The sequence below is a fragment of the Pelodiscus sinensis genome, chromosome 18, assembly GCF_049634645.1.
Source record: "Pelodiscus sinensis isolate JC-2024 chromosome 18, ASM4963464v1, whole genome shotgun sequence".
Classification (NCBI taxonomy): Eukaryota; Metazoa; Chordata; order Testudines; family Trionychidae; genus Pelodiscus; species Pelodiscus sinensis.
The window spans coordinates 4,183,613-4,205,590 of record NC_134728.1 but is presented as its reverse complement, the minus strand read 5'-3'; the positions used below and the strand labels follow the sequence as shown (position 1 = coordinate 4,205,590).

Sequence of the window (21,978 nt, the reverse complement as noted above, 5' to 3'; positions counted from 1 at the left end):
TTGGTTAAGCGTGTGCCCGGTTACACTTTCACATCCCTACTACAGGCTCAGTTCTCAGTGTGGCTTAGTGACATGAAGCCCCAGGTGGCAAGCCCCAGCTGAGAAGTGGGGGGCAGAGCTCAGCACTGGGGGGCTGAGAAGGTTATGCTGCTCTTTCCGTTCCCCATGACGATTTGGTTACCCCGGCCGCATGTGGCCCTAGAGCAGGGGCCACGGACCCACGGAAAAATCAGTGGTGGGGGTCACCCACTAGGGATGTTTATGACGGCGCATCGGGGTTCCCCCGACTCCTGCACCCCTGTAATGGCAGACTCCACCAGCCAGTAGAATAGAGGGAGTTTGCTTCTCCAGGATACAGCACAGATGTAATCTGGTTACAGGGCAGGCCTAGGATGCCTCAGCCCCCCTTGAGATGAGGGAGACTGGGCCCCTAAATCCCAGCCCCTTGCTTAGGCTGCTTCCTCCATGATACCAGACAGAAACTGCCCAACTTCCAGCCCTGCCCCCCAGCCAGGGGCTGCACTCCACTAGGCTCTTAATACATTTAAAAGGCTGAAGCGCAGCAGGGGAGACTGGGCGTGAGCCGGGAATCTGCTGATTCCTGACTTGTGCTCTGTCCGCTGCTACGCCTTTGCCTCCCCTGCCCGCCCTCCCACAGAGATGGTGCTGGGAGGGAACTGGCCTTTAAGCCACCTCCCTCCCAGCACCAGTTCCTGCTCCCCCTCACACCCAGAGGGAGGCAGTCGGGGGATGTCTACACTACCCTCCTATTTCGAAGTAGGAGGGTAATGCAGGCATACCGCACTTGCAAATGAAGCCCGGGATTTGAATTTCCCGGGCTTCATTTGCATAAACCGGGAGCCGCCATTTTTAAATCCCGACTAGTTCGAACCCCGTGCCACGCGGCTACACGCAGCACGGAGTAGCTAGTTCGGATTAGGCTTCCTAATCCGAACTAGCTGTACTACTCATTCCACTAGGGTGGCAGTGTAGACATACCCAGAAAGAGGCTGTAACGGAGTCAAGACTTGCCACCATGGCACCTCCTGCTGGTTGCTCTGGGAATTAGCTCAGTCCTCAGCAGGGTGCCCCATTCTCACCTGTCATTGCTCTATGCTCTCTCCACCCTCTGCTTCTGGACCCACGTGACTCCCAGGATCACAGCGTCCTCTTCAGGACTCTGCCCTCCAGCCGCGTCCACCACACTGGTCTCTCGTCCCCCTTCCGGGGGTATCAGCATCCTCAGTCTCATGCCAGCCACGGTGGTCAGCTGCAGCCTCAGTCTTGCCCCTCACCTCCAGGGCAGCCACAGTCCATAAAGGCCACTCTTCAGGGTGGCTAGGTGCAGTGCAAAAAGGGAAGGGGGACCCAGGCCTGCCCACTACTCTGTCCCAAGGACCATCTGGTGGCAGCCTTGTCCTGCCCTCCTCCTCCCTTTACTGCCTCCCACTTGCCCAGGACCCCTTGCACCTTCTCAGCCCTTGTATCAAAACCACGGGTATCAGGCCGGAGCTGTTCCTTATCCCCTGAGCCTGCCCAGCACTGCTCTGTGCAAGGAGCTTTCTCTCAGGGGAACCAAACCTGCCCCCTCCCTGGTCAGGACCCAACTCCTCACTGCTCTGCTGAGCAGCTCCTTATAAACAGGGCTGCTCTAGCAAGCCACTCTCTGATTGGCTTCTTATAAGCCCCTGCCTGATAGGCTGGAACTCTGCATGGGCTCCCTCCGACCTCTTTTAACCCTTTCTAGCCAGAATGGGGCAGCCACTCACTCACTAACCGATTATTGGGTTAACGGGGAAAAACCTTTCACAGCAGCTACAGTTGAAGAGAGAGTTAAACTTCACCTCAGCTATTCAGATAACAAAACGGTCAGAATAGTCACAGCAGAACAATCGACATTCACATGAACTCGGGAGCTGATGTTACAGTCTCCTCAGAAAGGAGCTACAATCACCTTCAGCCTGAAATGGCCTGGCTCAGCTCCAGCTAGCCCTGCGGGGATTCTGACCTGCAGAGGCAAGTTCATCAGAGAAATCATTTACAAACACTTTGCCTTCAGAGTGTGTGGGGGGTCAAAGGCCAACAACCGCCTCAGCCGAAGCGTAGCGGCCATGATGAGCCTCAGGGAAGGACTCTACGGAGCGTGTGTTGGTCCTGGCCTTCTGAAAGGAGATCCAGTACAAAATGAACATGAGACGATCCTGAGCCGTACTGTGAACAGACTCCTTTACCTGAGAGACCTCGCTGCAGATTTATGTGGATTCAGAGGACATATTTAGCTGGTGCTTGTGGGCTTTTTTCTCAGATCTAACGAAATAATGTACTGGAAAGACATAATGTTACTCTGTCATCGAGAAACAGGAGTGCCCTTTTGTTCACGTCCGAATTCCAGAGTAACCAATGACAGACAGTGGATCACAGTGCACAGCAGCAGAATTTAAGACATCCCAAACAACATATGATTTTGATACTATTAGTGGCAGCTGATATAACCCCCAAGTGGAGATGTGTGAGAGCTGTACAGGAAGACGCATTCTTGCTCTTCTGAGTCCTAGATCAATGCGGCTAGCAGCTACTGGATCTAGTCCATACAACAGGAAGGCTTCACAGAAGTAGTCTTCCAACTTTGGGGTGGGGAACCTATCTCCAAAGTGGCCAGACATGAAGGCTACGTCTACACTGGTAACCTTTTCTGGAAATGCTTAAAACGGAACAGTTTTCCGTTATAAGTATTTCCGGGAAAAGCGCGTCTACATTGGCAAGATGCTTTTCCGGAAAAGCATTTTTTCCGGAAAAGCGTCCGTGGCCAATGTAGACGCGCTTTTCCGGAAAAAAGCCTGGATCGTCATTTTCGCGATCGGGGCTTTTTTGCGGAAAAGACTACTGTGCTGTCTACACTGGCCCTTTTCCGGAACAGTTTTTCCGGAAAAGGACTTTTGCCCGAATGGGAGCAGGATAGTTTTTCCGGAAAAACACTGACAATTTTACAGTAGATTGTCATTGCTTTTCCAGAAAAGCAAGCGGGCAGTGTAAACAGCTGGCAAGTTATTCCGGAAAAGCGGCTGCTTTTCCGGAATAAGTGGCCCAGTGTAGACACAGCCGAAGAAAGTAACCAAATCGGATAAAAGCTTATGACCACTTCTACAGTGGATGTCACTCAGTGAATGGCACATCTAGAACCCGATAGCTGGGTTCGTGTTGAATTGGATGTTGGAAAAGGTTGGGCAACTCTGGAGGTCTCCAAGAAAACCTTCGATCATATGGGATGAAGACCAGCAGTGAAGAGTTGACAGAAACCATTGATGTCTGTGGTTTGCTCCTTGGAAAGAACAGCGCAGAGCAGCAATGCAGACGGAGAGACGGCAGATGCAGAACCAGAAGAATGGACAGCCAGATGAACAAGTGCTTACCCTTTTGGGTCATGTAATTCGAAAACCAGGATGATTCTGCAACATGCAATGGACTGAGCCATACTGAACTTCAAAGGCAGCAGGCTAGGATCACAATGGGAAATGGTAGGACAGACGGGGTAGAGGTAGTGAAATGCTACCCTGTATTATACTGTTCAGCCATTAGGGACACGTCTAGACTGCAAGTCTATTTCGGGATACCTCTGGTATCTCAAAATAGCTACCCCGCATCCAAGAATGCGTCCACTGTTTCAAAATAATTTTAAAAATAAAGGATGCACTATTTCAGCATCCCTGTAAACCTCGTTCCACGAGGAATAAGCAATGTCTCGAAACAGTGCTTTATTTTGAAATTTGGTGCCATGTAGACTCACCACCTTTAAAAATAGCCTATTTCGCAGTAAAATCAAAATGAGGTAACCAATTTGCATAGCACAAATTGCATATCTTATTTCGATTTTAGAGTGCAGTCTAGACATACCCAGAGTAGGGCTGGGTGGAAAATACCTCATTTAACCAAGCCTCAGCCATTCCTGGCAGCGCATGACAAGGGTCTGGTGAGGATCACGCCTGGTACACCTGAGCAAGTGTAACCCACACACCAAGCACTTAGACCGCTCACAGCGAGAGAGAAGAACAAGGGAGCGCTACAGCCTAAGCTGAGAAGCAGCTGGCTTTATAGCGCAAGCTGTAGAGGCTCCTACACTAAGCTCCAGAGGGCCTAGGTTCATATCCACCTTGTGGCAGTTACACAAGCTCTGTAGCTGGTCTGCCTCTGGGGGACATGATAGTAGTCTCCCAATGTAACCCAAAACAAGTCAGCTCTTAAATTCCAGGGCTTACAGTTTTAATTTGTCTCCCTCTCCGGTTCTTAGAGGCAGCCTGGAGCTATCCCAGGCTTTTCATGGTGCTTTCCCAGGCTTTTTGTGACCTCCCCCGCCCCCTCCGATCCTCATCTTCCTATTCTGCTTCCTGTAGAGCTGGGCTTGTTTTCCTTATGGGTCTCCATGATTGGCAAGTCTGGCATCTGATCTCTTCCCCCTTCTGCCCATGCTCCGCATGCAGGGTGTAAACCCCATTGCAATCATGGGAGTGGGGGGCAAAGAGGGTGGTTGCCCCGGAGCCTGGCGCAGTGGTGGCCAGAGGCCCCGGGCCCTTCTGAAATTCCCTCTGGAGCAGGGTGTTCTGGGCAGTTCTGAAGGCTGCCTGTGGGGAGGGGCTGGGCGGGGCTATTGGCTGGGCGGGGCTATGGGCTGGCCAAAGCTCCTCCTCTTTTAGGAGCACAGAGCCAGACCACACACACACCTTGTCCAGGGGCCTGGGAAGTCTGTGGGCCCCCCTGCTTGGCAACCTGACTCCACGCATGACACAGGGACATTCTGGCACGTGAACTTTCCAAGTGCAGAAATGTCCCAACAGAGCTGGCTATTGGAAATGCGTTCCCCACCCCACCCCCACCCCCTGCCACCACCTCCCAGAGCACAAAAATAGTCATCAAATGACGGTGTGCAAGCGCCCACTTGGCCTGAGGCATTGCAATCATGATTTGTGCAAATTAGTCACCCGACTGCACATGGATTTTTGAACCTATAATTTGGGAAATGTGGTTTGCAATTTGGATGGTTTTTTTTTCTCTGAATGATTTGTTGCATTTGGCAATGTCAGTGATTTCCAACCTGTTGAACCTCGATATTTCTCCTGCTCCTGAATCCTGGAAAGGGCTTTCCTCGGGGGGAAAACAATATTTGTCCCTCTAGTACCAACCCTTTCCTTGTTTTGCCTTTCTTCCGCCTCTAGCAAACCCAGAGGATCAGTGGCAGCGGGAGATCAACGAGAAAGGAGAAATTGCCTGTCCTACATGTGGCGTTATAACCCGGAAAACCATTGTTGGGCTCAGAAAGCACATGGACGTCTGTCAAAAAGTAGGCACTTCGCACTGTTCAAGTGTAGCTGATTTATTCTGCCGGAGAAGAAATGTGCACATCCTAGAATTAAATTATTATTAACCATAATAATGATTACCAAGCTTTTTTGCAGCTCTTTCCATCCGTAGCCATCAGAGCGCTTCACGGTCATTAATGGATTAACCCTCACAATACCCCTATGAGACAGAGCGATGGCATTGTCCCCATTGCACGGGGATGGGGAAACTGAGGCACAGAGAGGCCTAGGGACTTGCCGGTGGTCTCACATACGCAGTCTGTGGCAGGGCGTGAATTGAATATGAGGCTCTCCAGTCTTAGGCTGGTGCTTAGCCACTGGACCATCCTTCCTCCCATGTCTTAATTAATAATGAGTCTTCCCTAACTGATATTGGTGCTTGCAAAAACTCAAGCTGTGGGATGGGGAGCCCCTGCTGGTTGTCTCCACAGAGGTGGCAAGGTGCTTCAGGCTGGCTTCTCCGTCTTTTATTTCCAGAGGCTAAATTTATAGATTTGTAAAGCCATACGTGCCCAATGTGATCATCAGATCTGACTGCCTGCCCATAATACCGCCCGCCCGGAGCGTTTCTCAGTGGAACATTCATGCACTGAGCCCAAGAAATTGTGGTTGTGGTCACGCACATCACTCAGAAAATATCCCGTCTCGACTGAAATTGTATTTTAAAAAATAGGTAAACATACACTCTGGACAAGGGATGTCGGAGTTTAAGGGAGCATCTAGACAGTGGCTCTATTTCGGGATACTTCCAGAATCCCTAAATAGCATTTTCCGTGTCTTGACAGCGCACCAGTTATTTAGAAATAGCTTTTGAAATAGCGTGCTATTCCGACGTCCTGTAAACCTCATTCCACAAGGATTAAAGGATGTTTCGGAATAATGCTCTATTTCGAAATTAATGCAAAATAAGCTATGCAGTTTGCATAGCTCAGTTTGCTTAACTTATTTCCAGCTAAGGGCGCAGTGTAGACGCACCCATTCTGTTTAAACAGTTAATGGATAAGCATGAGCTTACAGGTTTCCAAAACGGTTACACGCCAATTCCCGGGCCCACTTCCGGGGAGCCAGCTGCCATCCCGTGCTGCTGGCTTTGTATCCAAGCCTGCAGCCTGGGGCAGCAGCTGGCTCACCAGGAGCCAGTGTGCACTGGGAGCCATCTTATAAGCCGGTTCCTGGGAAGCTGGCTGCCGCCCCATGCTGCTGGCTCTGTAGCAGAGTCTACAGAGCAGAGTGGCAGCCAACTCCCCAGGAGTGGGGCTGGCAGCTGATGCACTACTAAGCTGACTCCACCCATGCACTGGCTCCGGTGGCCAACCCTGCTCCTGGGAAGCTGGCTGTTCCCCGTGCAGCCAGCTCCCTGGGAGTGGGGCCGGCAGCAAGGAGCCAGCTCTCAGCACTCACTGACTACTGGCCCTGCTCCCGGGGAGCCAGCTCTGCTGCGGGCTCTGCAGTATGAGCCTTATTCTGCAGAGCCTGCAAAGTGAAACCACTGAGACGGGTTTTTAACGGTTACACGGTTACATTATCAACCGTTTTAAATATCCCTCCCCTGTACCTCACTGATAGGACTCTTTTTATATGAGATATTGCTGCCATAGGAGACCTTACGCATTGTCCCAGGATATTTTAGAGACACGGGTGAGGGGAGTAATATCACGGGGCAATATCTTTTATTAGACCAGCTTCTTTTGGTGGAAGAGATCAGCTTGGAGCTTACAAAGCTTCTCCATGCTTTCCACGCAGGGTTGCCCAGCGACGGACCGGACGCCCTTCGTGGCAATGGTGTGCAGTCTGGGAGAGTTGGCAACCCTATTTCCACTGTGAGCAAAACCTGCCCCACTGGGATTATAGACCCAGATCTTCAGCCGTGGCCGAGGAGCTCAGCTCACGATAGAGGGGCAAAAGCTGCTTTCTGCTCCCCTAACCCTAGCTCGCTAGTCCCTGGTGGAGACTGGGCCTGCTCTGAGTCAAACCCATTTCCTGTAGCCACAAGGGCTTTCCCCACTGCTCCCATTGGCCAGAATCATGGCCAATGGGAGCAGCAGGGGGCACCTAGCCAGGTAACCACCTCCCATCTCTCTCATGCCTAGATTCTACCCCTATACCCCTCACACACACCATCCCACCGAGACGCCACACCCCCACCCAGCTCCTGCACCCCTCCCTTCCTCTCACACCCCCAACCCACTCCTGCACCCTCCGTCCCACCAAGACCCCCGCTCTCAGCCTGCTTCTGCACCCTCCCTCCCACACCTCACACCCCAATCCCCTTCTGCACCCATTTTGGCATCATGGATGGTTGACTCGTGGTCCATGAAAAGGTTTGCATTGAGAGAGATGGGCCACGGGCCAAAAAGTTTGAGAACCACTGGGTTAGCTGTTGGAATGACTGGAACGACGACATGCATTGACTTCTTGTTTTGGTGGCTATCTGGATTTGTTGTCTCAGGGTTCACTGCGGTGCATATTTGCCTCTGGGGTCAATGCATCTCGATATTCACCTCAGTGGCCATCAATATGTGCTTGATCACTTGCAAATTCTGCTTGTCCATCTGCAGGTTAGCTGTTACAATGCGCATAGCTCCTTTTCAATGCCTTTTTAAACAGGCCCTGTTGCAGGAAGCTGGTCTGGTGATGAAATCTCCGTGACATTTCTGTAACTGATTACAGATATCTGCATTCCACATTCCTGATTACAGATATTTGCCGCGTACAAGCTCTAAGATTATGTCTACACCAGACAGAAGATCGCCGCTGTTGATCTTCCGGGGTTTGATTTAGCAGGTCTAGTGAAGACCCACTAAATCTAATTCAGAGAGGGCATGTCTAGACTACATGGCTCCGTCGACAGAGCCATGTAGATTTGTTTACTCGGCAAAGGGAAATGAAGTGGAGATTTAAATAATCGCCGGTACATTTAAATTAAAATGGCTGCTGCGCTGTGCTGATCAGCTGTTTGGCGGAACAGCGTGGTAGTCTGGACACTCCGCAGTCGACATCAAAGGCATTTGTTGACCTCCCCGGTAAACCTCATCCCATGGGTTCTGATCTGAGGTTCTGGTTCAGGTCCATTCATCAGCTTTCACAGCAGTGGTAGCTGGAACTATTTTTGGGATGGGGATGTTGAGCTTCATCATCCTCCCTCCCCTGCTTAGCCCTGTTGAAATCAAGTTGCCAACTCTCCTGGACTAGGCAGACCAGACTCCGTGGCTGCAACCCACAGCTGGGCCAGCAGCAGAACCCTGGGGCTGGTGGGATCGGTAGAGCCCACGGGGTCCAAGGGTGATTGTCCATGACAGAGCCAATGAGTAGCGAGACCCGGAGTGCCGTCAGGGCTGGCAGGACCCCAAGAGGCCAGCAAAGTGTGTGGGGCTGGCAGGACCCTGCAGGGGCTGCTCAAAGGCTGAGACTCAGGGCGGGAGTTGCTGGCAGCAGGGCCGGGCCCAAGGTGTGGAGAAGCCAGGTGCAAAACCCAGGGGTGCTGCAGCTTCCCAAACCCTCTCCCCGCACCTACACTTCCGTGGGCCCGACGAGTGCTGGTTGAGACAGAAGGCACCCTGGGAAAAGGAACATGAACAGGCCGGCGTGGTGACTCCCCTTTACTTTGTTCAGCTGCAGGATGCCTTGAAATGTCAGCGCTGCAAAAAGCAGTTCAAGTCCAAAGCTGGGCTCAACTACCACACCATGGCTGAGCACGTCAACAAGGTAAGAGTTCCCAGAGTGCGCGCCGGTCTCCAGCTTCTGCTCGGCGGCTTGCGCCGGGAGAGGCAGGGAAGAAGATGGATAAACAGTTTGGGGTTTTTTGGAAATGGGACATTTGATGCGGATGAAAACAAGGGACCCGAAGCTTTGGCTTTCCAGCATCCCACATACAGCACCTACCATGTACCTCAATCCAGACTGGCAATGCACCCTCCTTCTCCTGCCCTGGCCCTCCCCTGGGCAAAGACTACCAGTCCTTAACACACAGCCTCTATCCACGTGCACAGGAAGGACACCCACTGGACTCAGTGAGTCAGGGCATGGCCAGCAAAGACTAACATTACACAATGGAGGAACACTCAATGAGCCAAATTTTCCAAAGCGCCTAAACTCTGACTCCAAAATTGGGCTTGCAGTTTCAGGAATCACGTTTAACCTCCCACAAAGTCTAGCCAGTGCATGCAGCGAGGCGGTTTGCCGTTGAACGTATGTGTGCACCCCAAAGCTGGCGGGTGCCCCCTTTTTTAGGCCATTCTTAAAAATCTGGAAACCTCAGCAGGTAGCCGAGTTAGTCTGGCTGGTAGCACGGTCTAGACGAACAAAACATGTAGATGGGATCATGAGCTTTCGTGGGCACAGCCCACTTCAGATGACCAGAGTCATCTGAAGAAGTGGTCTGTGCCCACGAAAGCTCATGATACCATCTTAAAAATCTGGTCGTGTACATGTCTGAGAGGCCAGGACAAGGCCTCATCGTATTTTCTTCATAGCCCGAGTTTATCAAGTCCAACTTGCCTTTTTGTGGTGAATGAGTCTCCTGTGCTCTGTTTTCGGAGCAGGGTGTTTTCACTTACGAGTTGCGTGTGGATTTTCAGATTCGCCGTTGGCTTGCAAACACTGTATAGACAACTTAGGCAAGGGACTCCCAGGGCATTTGTGTGCCTTGAAACGATGGAAAAGCCAGCTCACAATTTCCAACCCGAGACGCTCCTCTAGGAGTTGACGGGGAGGGAACTCCCTGGGGGCCGAAGTTTGTGGCCATTCTCAGGGCACAGAGGACACGAGTGAATGGCTGACTCTGTCGCTTCCGTTCCTCCCTTGTTTCCAGCCCAGTCCTGAGGAAGCCGCTGGAGTTGGGGAGCCGGAAGAGCGGGAAAGGCTGAGGAAAGTGCTAAAGCAGATGGGGAAGCTGAAATGCCCCAATGAGGTACAAGCACAATTCCTGTCTATGGCTCTGCAAAGGGATGAAAGGAATAAAGAGCCCAGATCTGGAGATGGACAGAGACTGTAGCGCAGCATCTCTGAGTTTAAAATGAATTTGCTGCAGCTCCGCTCAGCTCCCCCTTGGAGCGTGAGCCCTCCGAGACGGTTCCTGGCAGAATGACCATGGAAGCGGGGGAGGTGGAGGAATATTCACAGAAAGAGAAATCCCAGCTGGAATACTCAAGTATCTGCCCAGAGGGAGGAGTCTCCTCCCATCGGGGACCAGAAATGTAACGCACGTGGGCCGACGCGCCCAGTCGTATCTAATCAGTCCCGGGGGAAGCTGGAGCAAACTCCAGGGCAAGAGTGACGAGTCCCTGAAGTTCTTCAGTGACTTGCTGCAAGTGACAGGGACAGGGAGCCATTTACAAGCACGTTGGGAGCAGGTAAAGGGCCAAAGTAACGGGCCATGAATGGTTTGCCCAATTCTGCTGGTTGGCTCCCATGAGCAGCTGTTCTCTCCACCCCCAGAGGACACGTTTCACTTGGTCTGTCATACTTGGTTCTGAGAGTCCTCGCCTTTGAGTGCCAAAGTGCTACAGGTGGCCCAGTCAAGCCCAAACTAGCCTCCTCCCCTCTATTTCTGCTTGTCTGAGGTTAAATGTGATGTCTGGAGGATGTTCTGGAGTGAAGGCGTCCATTGGGCAGGCACCGTTAATTGTGTGTGCAGTAAACAACTGGAGAACCCCGGTTTCTCTGAACCCCAGTCTCAGAATTATTCCTGGGCAGGTTTGGCACATGGTACCAAATGGCGTGGGAGGGAGAGCGCGCCAGCTAGCAGAGCTGAGGTCTTGGGGAAGTTGGCTGCATGGCCAACATATCCAGCCGGATGGGGTACCAGTGCCCCCAGAAACTAGGATGGATTCCCCAGAAAGCGAGGAATGTCTGCTCCATTCCAGGGCCGTGAGCAGAATGCGTTTGGGGCACAGAATCCTTGTGCAAAATGAAGGGCATGGTAAGAAACCTCCTAGACTCTCTGGGGAGAGGTTGTGGGCCTGGTGCAGCTGCCCTGTGGTTCTCATCTCCCCTGTGAGTTAAAGGAGGATGTTCAGGGTCCATGCCATGGAGGTGCAGAACAGCCCGGTGGATGATGCCTCCTTGAAATGTTGGTGTGATGATCCTATGACCCTTTCAACCTGTGCGCATCCGTGGGCAGTGAACGCCTCACCTTAACCCTCTTGTTCCCACCACCAAAGGGCTGCACGGCCAACTTCTCCAGCCTGATGGGGTACCAGTACCACCAGAAACGGTGTGGGAAGCAGCCCTCTGAAGTGGAGAAGCCCATATTCAGCTGCCCACACTGCGGGAAGAAGTACAAATCCAAGGCGGGACATGACTACCACGTGCGGTCGGAGCACACGTCTACGGTGAGACCCACGCACGAGGCTGAGGGTGAAAGCCTGCATCTTTGATCACATTCACAGACAACATGATCAGTGTGCACGCATGCGCGCACACACCCCCACGCACACTCTCCCTCACCTGTGTTATGTTCAGAGGGCAGCAGGAAACTGTTGTCTCATTGAAGCCCAAACCATCCCTGACTTCTTGAAACTTAGGCTGGAGAGGTGGGAAAAGTTCCCGAGTTGAAAGAAGCATGTCTAGACCACGGTTTCACTTTTGAAATACCCTTTTTGAAACGGAGATTGGACGTGAATATGCAAATGAAGTGCAGGATATTTAAATCTGTGCTTCATTTGCACTTTCGATCGGGCTCGTATACATCCCTCTTTCGAAGGAAGGATGTAGTCTAAACACAGCCTGAGACGCTGACATATGTGGGGACAGGGCTTGGGTTAAAAGACCAGCTCCCCCGGAAGTTAAGACTGCGAGCACTGTTGCGGAGGGAGCTGCGCTCTAGTGGGAGGGAGTGCGCTCTAGCTGCGCTCCAGCCGTTAGCCATTCTCTTTCTTCGCCATTTCTATATTTCAGCCGCTGGAAGAGCCAGAGGTCAAGCCGGAGGCCAGCCCCGTAGAAGATTTTGAAAGGACTCCTAGTGGCAGAATCCGGCGCACGTCAGCCCAAGTAGCCGTCTTCCACCTGCAGGAGATCGCTGAGGATGAGCTGGCCAAAGACTGGACCAAACGACGGATGAAGGACGACCTGGTACCTGAAACGAAGCGCGTAAGAACTCCGGATTTTTTCCTGTCGTTATGCGAGGGGGGAGGGGAGACACTGGGGTGTTGTACACACCTGGATGTGTCAGGGAACCGGCCTGATAGCTGGGGTGGCCACTGGAGATATTTGAGAGCAGGTTGGACAGACACCTGTCAGGGATGTAGGGTGCTTGGTCCTGCCGTGAGGGCAGGGGCCTGGACTTGATGATTTCTCTAAGTCCCTTCCAGATCTAGTGTTCTAGGATTCCTGTAGAGGCCAACTGGGATTCGCTGGAAGGCACCCTGGGCCATTCGGTTTTATACTCGGTGTTTGAGCTGAGCCGTAAGCCTGGAAGTTTGATTGCGAGAGGCGGCTGAAATCTTGTGTGGTTGAAACGTTTAGTTTTGCCAGCATCCATTAGATTTTTCAGCAAAAGGCAAAAACAATTGGAATAAAAGTTTTGTTTGGGTTTGAATATTTTTACTGAACAATTGAACTTTTTCGCTGACCTTGAAAGTGGATTTTTTTTTTTTTGCCAGATGCTTTTCAGACTGTTGCTGAGCGAGCGGGTGCGAGAAGCATTCAGCTCACTGTCTTTCACTACTCTGTCTTAGGCTTTCTTGTTCCTGCCACCCAGCCAAGTTTCCCTTCTCTCCCTGTATTTCTCTGCTTGAACTCTTAATATTCTCTCAAATTTTTTCCATCCATGTGTGGAATACATTTTGTTTTGTGCACCAAGGCATATGCGGATGCTGCCAGCTGTGGGAGACTGTGGCCGTGCTGCCAATCAGCTGGGAGGCATTTAAGTCTCTCCTGAGCGGCCACCTAAGCTCTCAGCTTACGGGGTACGCTGGTGATGGTGATTTGTGTTGGCATATCACCTCGGAAGGGCCCAATCATGAACCGAAACCTCAGGGTGCTAGGTGCTGTACAAACCCATATTAAGAAGGGGAGTAACTTCCCCTAGGGTATGTCTACACTACCACCCTAGTTCGAACTAGGGTGGTAATGTAGGCAACCGGAGTTGCAAATGAAGCCCGGGATTTGAATTTCCCGGGCTTCATTTGCATAAATCCGGGTGCCGCCATTTTTAAATGTCCGCTAGTGCGGACTCCGTGCCACGCGGCTACACGCGGCACGGACTAGGTAGTTCGGACTAGGCTTCCTAGGTTCATGAGGTAGGGTCAAGGCTTCCTAGTCCGAACTACCTAGTCCGTGCCGCGTGTAGCCGCACGGCACGGAGTCGGCACTAGCGGACATTTACAAATGGCGGCGCCCGGCTTTATGCAAATGAAGCCCGGGAAATTCAAATCCCGGGCTTCATTTGCAACTCCGGTTGCCTACATTACCACCCTAGTTCGAACTAGGGTGGTAGTGTAGACATACCCCTAGAAATAATGTTCCTTTTTTATTTAAGGCATTTTCATTTTTAGAGTTTCCTAGGGGGCTGTGCCCCTGCTTCCTACACCCACCAACCCCCCTCTCTCTGGGGGTAGACAGCCCTGGCTTTCCCTCCAGCTACCAGGAGGGCCAGGCCAAGTGTAGCAGCCCTGGCCTGCCCCCTCGTCCCCCAGGCGCTGGGCCGATGTCAGCCCAGCCCTTGCTCTCCTCCGCCCTTCCTCCCAGCCATCGGGCAGGACCCGGTTGCTGAGCGCTGGGGAAAGGGGAGGGGGAAAGGGGGAGGGAGGGGGCAGGCAGGACACAGATTGACGTGATGACATCACTCTGTCGTCCCACAGGGAAAACATTTTTTTATACCGAGAGAGATTAATACTTTCCCACATCTGAATAACAGGGACAGGAGCTACAGCCCTCTATTAAGGGACAAAACGAATTTTTCAAGGGGCCTTGAAGGGGAGCGGGCATTTATGGGGACATTTCAAGCTGCAGCTGGCACCCCCTCCTGTGAAATGCTGAGCGCCCCACCTCCCTTCGACGTCCGGGGGAAGCAACGGTGCCTCCTGCCACACAGGCGGTGCTCAGCTACTGGGATGGTCAGATCCCTGTTCCACTAGAACTGGGTTTGAATCTGGATCCAGGCTTTCCCAGGGTTTGGGGAGCAGGGTTTGAGGGCAGTTCACCATAGAGTCCGGAGGCCAGCTGTAGAATTCAGATCTGCATTTGAGTTCTTAAGGTGCTCCATTGGCCCCTCTCCACCAGAGTCTAGTTCCTGCTTTGGCATTTTTTGTTTGGGGCATGGCGGGGCAGGAGGGGGGAGGGGGGGTACCCGGGCCTTTAACCAGGCTACAGGGCTGTGAAATTCTTTTCTGATTGCTCTGAACTCGGTCCCCAAGTGCTATGATTTCTGAAATAAAGGTCATTCGCAGGACTGTACGAACGCTGAGTACACTGCATAAAGAGTCATAACATCCTCCCCCATGTTCTTAGCCAAAACCCTGATGTCAGCCCCTTGTGGGAAAGTCACTTCTCGTTAATCCTTTGCCTGAACATAGGTTTTAATCCAGATTCAAGGCTCCAAAGAAGGGTCAGTGAACTCGAGAGGTCTGACTGCAAGCTGACGTATCCAGGCGGTTGTTATTATGGGCAACTCACTCCTTGACTTTGAGGTAGGGTCAAGATGACAAAAGATGAATTTTTTTCCTCAGAAAGCCCGGAGTGTGTTGCCAAAAGGGCCCTGTTGCCTCAACAACTCGTCTTTTCACAAAAGTAAATTCATACGCCCTATCCGCTGGCAAAATGAAGAGCTGCAAAAGAGGCAGGAGGTTCCTCATCAGGCTGCCGATAGAGTTTGACTGACTTTAAAATACCCCGCAAGGCTCTACCTGGTTTCGCTTTTTATTTTTCCTTCCAGAGTCATCGTGGATAGTTCTCTGAAGACATCCACTCAGTGCACAGCGGCAGTCAAAAAAACGAACAGGATGTTAGGAATCATTAAAAAAGGGAGAGGGTAAGTCTACACTACCCCGCTAGTTCAAACTAGCGGGGGTAATGTAGTCATTCGCAGTTGCAAATGAAGCCTGGGATTTGAATTTCCCGGGCTTCATTTGCATGAAGCCGGCCGGCGCCATTTTTAAATGCCGGCTAGTTCGAACCCCGTGCCATGCGGCTACACGCGGCACGGAGTAGCTAGTTCGGATTAGGCTTCCACGAGGAGTACAGCTAGTTTGGATTAGAAGCCTAATCCGAACTAGCTACTCGGTGCCGCGTGTAGCCACGCGGCACAGGGTTCGAACTAGCCGGCATTTAAAAATGGCGCCGGCCGTCTTCATGCAAATGAAGCACGAGAAATTCAAATCCCGGGCTTCATTTGCAACTGCGGATGACTACATTACCCCCGCTAGTTCGAACTAGCGGGGTAGTGTAGACATACCCTTAGAGAATAAGACAGGGTATGTCTACACTACCCCGCTAGTTCGAACTAGCGGGGTAATGTAGGCATACCACACTTGCAAATGAAGCCCGGGATTTGAATTTCCCGGGCTTCATTTGCATAAGACGGGCGCCGCCATTTTTAAATCCCGGCTGGTACAAACCCCGTGCCGCGCGGCTACACGCGGCATGAACTAGGTAGTTCGGACTCGGCTTCCTAGTTTGAACTACCGTTACTCCTCGTGGAATGAGGATTAACGGTAGTTCGAACTAGGAAGCCGAGTCCGAACTACCTAGTTCGTGCCACGGGTAGCCGCGCGGCACAGGGTTCGAACCAGCCGGGATTTAAAAATGGCGGCTCCCGGCTTATGCAAATGAAGCCCGGGAAATTCAAATCCCGGGCTTCATTTGCAAGTGCGGTATGCCTACATTACCCTCCTAGTTCGAATTAGGAGGGTAGTGTAGACATACCCACAGAGAATATCTTATTGCCCTTATATAAATCCATGGTACACCCACATCTTGAATACTGCGTACAGATGTGGTCGCCTCATCACTAAAAAGATATACTGGCATTAGAAAAGTTTAGAGAAGGGCAACTAAAATGATTAGGGGTTTGGAACAGGTCCCATATAAGGAGAGATTAAAGAGACTAGGACTTTTTAGCTTGAAAAAGAGGAGACTGAGGGGGGATATGATAGAGGTCTATAAAATCATGAGTGGTGAGGAGAAAGTGAATAAGGAAACGTTATTTATTTGTTCCCATAATATAAGAACTAGGGGCCACCAAATGAAACTAATGGGCAGCAGGTTTAAAACAAATAAAAGGAAATTCTTCTTCACACAGCGCATAGTCAATCTGTGGAACTCCTTGCCTAAGGAGGTTGTGAAGGCTAGGACTATAACAGGGTTTAAAAGAGAACTAGATAAATTCCTGGAGGTTAAGTCCATTAATGGCTATTAGCCAGGATGGGTAAGGAATAGTGTCCCTAGCCTCTGTTTGTCAGAGGGTGGAGACGGATAGCAGGAGAGAGATCGCTTGATCATTATCTGTTCGATTCACTCCCTCTGGGACACCTGGCATTGGCCACTGTGGGCAGACAGGGTACTGGGCTGGAAGGACCTTTGGTCTGACCCAGTATGGCCGTTCTTATGTTCTTAATTACCTTTTCCCCCACCAAACTGGCTCACTTCACGCAGGCCCGGTCTACCCTTAAGTTTTGTTGGCATTGTTAAGTCAGGAGGGTGAAGGAATCCCTCCTGTAACTGACAGCACTGCCGGCTAAAGCCCAAGTGTAGGTAGACACATTCGTATGGCAAAAAAGCCCTTTTGTACGTCGCTTATTTTGTTTGGTGCAGCGGTCTGGGCCGTACTGCGGATCAGCTGCATTTCCACTGGCGGGAAAATTGCAGCACAGCCATAGCAATAAATGCTCTCTAGTCTAGACGGGCTGCCATTTTCAAGGGTCATAAGGGCATTAGATGCCCCCGGTTTTGGGCGTCTAAGGCCTTATGCCCCTTCATAAAGGTCAGTGCCAGATCTTTGCCCTTTTCTGGAGAACTTGTCCCCCTCCATCCCTGCCCCTTCAGAATTCCCAGGATGTTACCCACCACTTCCGCAGCATTGGGAGGGAAAGTGCCCTTGAAAAAGGCAACATCTCCCACCTCTCCCCCTTTGAGGGCGGCGTCTGACAGTGTTGGGAGCCAAGTTTAAATCCCAAGAGAAGGTGGATGTGTCCCAGTTGCAGAATGACTCACCGCCAACCTTTTATCTCTTAGAAGAACCGTTCAGGTCTCTCAGGTCCCCTGCCTGATGCTCCACAAGCTTCAAGCCCCAGTGGAAGTGGACGTATTTGTAACCCAGGTGTATTGCGTGCTCAGTATGAGTCACGTTCCCTTCTTGGGGCGAGCCCACCCAGGAGGTAACAAACATCTACCGCTCCCGGCTGACTGACGTTCCCCCGTAGCGCCTGTAGTAACGGGCTGCTCTAGAGCTGAGAACCTACGTTCAAATCCTGCAGGTGGGGCTGGTTATAATGGCTCTGAGGCAATTTAACAAGCTCCTTCTAACCAAAGCGATGGCACTAAAGAAAAACCATCCCGCCAAGGATCCCATGCCGCACTTCAACGTGAAGCAAGCCCTCAATATCGACCGGAGCCCTGTTTTCTCACCCACAGTCTTGATAAGCTGCACGAGACGCCGTGTTCCGCACAAGGCGGCTGCCGGATACCTCACGCTTGGAAGGCCGTTCTCGGGAAGCTCTAGGAAGACGTTGTACAGATTTCTCCTTGAACCTTCCTCCGACACTGGTGGGCCGTAAGAAGCCTAACGCAGCCAGGAAGGGGCATCATGTGACGTAGTGGGGGTACCTTGCTGGTTGCTATGCTAGGCAGTGGGTTGTGAGTGACCTCCACTGGCTGCTGGCTGCAGCACGGCCCAGCCGGGCAAGGGATGAGTCATTATGCAAGGGGGCTTCGAACTTGTCTGACCAGTTATCTCTGAGGGAGCGGAACAATGGGAAGAAGGGGAGTGGAGCCCTGGATGGGGGCAGGGCTGGAAGTGAGTGGGTTACTTTCTGTCTGGGAGCATGGAGGAGACAGCCTAGGGGAAGGGGCTGGAATTTAGGGGCCTAGTCTCCCCCATCTCAAAGGGGGCTGAGGCATCCTAGTCCTGCCCTGTAACCAGATTACACCTGTGCTGTGCTGTATCCTGGAGAAGCAATAAACTCCCTCCATTCTACTGGCTGGTGGAGTCTGTTCGTGCCATTACGGGGGTGCAGGAGACGGGAAAACCCCAATGCGCCGTCACACATCACTTCACTACTGTGCAGACGTGGACTTCATTCGCTCCCGCTCCAGGCTCCGGAGTGAGGCTTGCCCTTGCCTTCGTGCTGGGGAGGGACGAAATCGCGCCAGGCTGCCTCTCTGGAGCAGAAGGAACAAGAGGCAAGGTGATAGCGGATCTGTTTCATGGTTTGGTGCCTCCCCTCAGTGGACCGGTGTTACTCAGAAGAGCAGTTCCCCGTACAGCCAGCCCAAAGCAACTCCCCTGTTGTACAAGTTGAACCTCCCTCAACCAGGACTCTCTGGTCTGGCAACATGCAGGCCACGGATGTTACTGGACCAGAGAATCCTGGTGGAAGACCAGAGGCAGGGGCTGGGAACCCGGCCATCCAGACTGCAGCGGGGTCAGTGACCAGAAGCCCTACAGCAGGAGTCCGGCTAAGCCAGTGGCAGGGTGGCTGGAACACCAATGGGCCCAGGTAAGGCAGTGGTCTGCTTTTGTGGAGCCAGGAGCCCCTGTGGCAGGGCCACGGGCAGCCACAGCAGGGTGGGAAGGGCCGAGAGCCCCAGTGGCTGAGCAGTGGTCTGTCGTGGCAGGACCAGGAGTCCTGGTGGTGGGACCACAGGCTAGTGGGGCCAATGTGGGTGCTTCTAGGAGCCCCAGTGGCGGAACCACAGGCTGCCATGGCAGGGCAGTGGGGCTGGTAGCAGGTGGAGAGCCAGCTGGGAGGCCAGGCCGGGCTGGGGAGCCAATAACAAGGGAGCCAGAAAGGACCTTCCCTGGTCCAGCAAAATCTCTCATTTAGGACCACTCAGGTCCCAACGGTTCCAGACCAGGGAGGTCCAACCTGTAGATTTAATGCACCTTACCTCAGCCAGGGACTCCGCCACCCTAGCTCTGTTCCTCTCTGGTGTCAGTTCTGGTCTTTAGGGAGCTAAACTGGGACTCACTTATGTGGCGTTGCTGGATGCGCCTGCCAAGAATGCTTCTGACCTGTTCTTGCACCGTGTTCCCTGGCTTCCTCAACGCCGTGATGAAAACTTGCTGTAAACATTGCGGCTTTTCGGCTGGGGAGGGTGGCCTACCTCGGGTTGCCCATATTAGGGTTTTCCTGGCCGTTTCCTCACATGACATCATCTTTAATTAAAGTTTAGTCTTTAAGTGCTAGAGACTCCTGGACAATCCTGGAGCATTGGCAATGCTGGATTTAGTGAACAAGCCCCGTTCACCCCTGGAACTAGAGGTTCAAATCCTAGTTACAGTGAATTGGTTGGTCTTCCCCTAGCCTCTTGTGAGTATCTGTGCGCACCACTGACCAGTGGCTATCTCTTTGGAGGACGGAGGGGTGATGTTCTTGCACCAATCAAGGCTGAAATGCATCAGCAAGGAGGAAACGCCTCAGGCCCCCTCAGTGCATCCGTTGATAGGTAGCAACAAACTTCTACTTCTCGCCTTTGACTGAAAGAAGCATTATGACAAGTTCAGACCTGGACTTACTCTGAAATCCAGGCCTGTGTAGAAACGGCCATTTGCCTTGGCCTATTATAAAGCCAAGGGACAAAATTCAAATCTGGGTTTGGATTTTCCAACAAACCCAGGAATGAGTTTAGGACACAGGATGCAAGTGTCCTTAATAGGTAGCAGGTTTAGAACAAACGGAAGGAAGTTTTTCTTCATGCAGTGCACAGTCAACCTGTGGAACTCCTTGCCAGAGGATGTTGTGAAACCAGGATTTTAACAGGGTTCAAAAAAGAATTAGATAAATTAATGGAGGTTAGGCCCATCAATACGTATGAGCTAGGATAGGCAGGAATGGTGTCCCTAGCCTCTGTTTGTCAGAGGCTTGGAATGGCTGACGGGAGGGATCACTGGATGATTCCCTGTTCTGTTCACTCCCTCTGGGACATCTGGCATTGGCCGCGGTCAGCAGACAGGACACTGGGCTAGATGGACTTTTGGTCTGACCCAGTCTGGCCATTCTTATGCTGGTACCAGCCTCTCCCAAATAACAGGGGTTGTGCACAAAAGCCGATTTAAGGAATTAAGCTGAGACTCAAACTTCTTATGCTTGTAACTCAAACTAGCTCTGGACCTACATCTCCAAAGGCGAATTACCTCGTCACTCTGTCTTTCTCTGAGGTTTTGCTCTACAAAGACAGTATGTGATTAAAGAACCGTGTCTTACCTCTCTGACTCATAAAGCTCAATGGATTTGCAGTTTGCTGGTGCTGGCTTGGGTAGTCAGCGTGGGTTTGATTTGTTCTGGTGTATTTCAGGGAAGGAGAGCTGTCTAGAGGCAGAGGGCTGAAGTAGGAAAGCTAATTAAATACAACCGTCCGTCAAAAAGCCTTCCCACCCCACTCCCTGAAATGATGATGGGCTTTAGCCAAATACAGTTGTAACTGTTTAATGATTTGGCCAGGACGATTTTTACGTACAGGCCGTTTGAGAAAAGAAATGGGGGGGGGGGACATAAAATATTCCAGGCCCGAGGCTGCTTTTTAATAGAGACATAAAGATGATTCTGATGTTTCTGGAACCGCAGTGCTCTGGGGAGGGCGGGGGGAAGGGAAACGTGGGCTTTGCAAGTTGGTGTAGCGCTGAATTCTCTCAAGAGCTGAGAAGCTGGAGCAATAGGGGAGAGAGGTCTGACTCTCAGCCCCCCTTGTGAGGCTGTGGGGACAGGCAGCCGCTGGCTCCATACCCAGTTGCTATTAGGGTTCGTGTGTGCTGTTTATTGAGGGAGGGGCCTTGGGGCGGGGCAGCCAGCCCTCTGCCTGGAGCGCGCCGCACTGGCCCCCCGCCATCTTCAGAGCTGCACAGAGCACGGTGCTCCCCCCTCCCAGCCCTGAGCGCCGTCCCGATCATGCAGTGCTCCAGCAGCAAGTAGCAACGGTGGCCAGGAGCCTCGGGCCCTTTGAATTGCCCGACCCCAGGGCAATTTCCCTCTCTGTCCTGCTGTCAGCAGGCCTGGTTGTGGCCTTTTACAGAGCCCCACGTTTCTCTCGGTGGCCTTTAAATGGTCTGCTCTGAGATGTGGCTTCATTTTTCAGTCTCAGCGGGGGAGCCGTGTGGGTCTGTAACTTTCAAAACAAGGGGTGGTCCTGTGGCACCTTAGAGATGAACACAAATATATCTCCAGCATTGTGAGCTTTCGTGGGCAGAACCTGCTTCGCACGCAACCGAAGAAGTGGGTTTTGCCCACGAAAGCTCACGCTCCTCTGTATAGATTTGTTAGTCTCTCGGGCGCCACAGGGCGACTCGTTTTGTTTTTCAATTAGCTTTGATTGGCAGGGAAAGGCCTGAGTTTGAGGACAGAACTTGGGTAGTAGACGGGCATCCCTTTTCTCAGCATCCCGTGTTTCAGAGCCACTCGTCCCAGGTGGAAGAAAGCAAACTCAGCATGTTCCGACAATTCCCAGACGGGAAAGAAATGTGGACGGTCAACTC

General features: G+C 52.1%; 1 protein-coding gene across 4 annotated transcripts in view; it reads left to right on the top strand.

Moving 5' to 3' along the window:
• Window positions 1-21,978, top strand: part of ZNF512B (zinc finger protein 512B) — a 99,375-nt gene that overhangs the window by 44,857 nt on the left and 32,540 nt on the right. For 3 of the 4 annotated variants that reach the window (XM_075901009.1, XM_075901008.1, XM_075901006.1), the window contains 5 exons: window positions 5,208-5,332; window positions 8,964-9,056; window positions 10,162-10,260; window positions 11,513-11,683; window positions 12,249-12,440. In XM_075901009.1, coding sequence (XP_075757124.1) covers window positions 5,208-5,332; window positions 8,964-9,056; window positions 10,162-10,260; window positions 11,513-11,683; window positions 12,249-12,440 — 680 coding nt within the window. The remainder of the gene's footprint in view (window positions 1-5,207; window positions 5,333-8,963; window positions 9,057-10,161; window positions 10,261-11,512; window positions 11,684-12,248; window positions 12,441-21,978) is intronic. The other variant, XM_075901007.1, reaches the window with a different exon arrangement.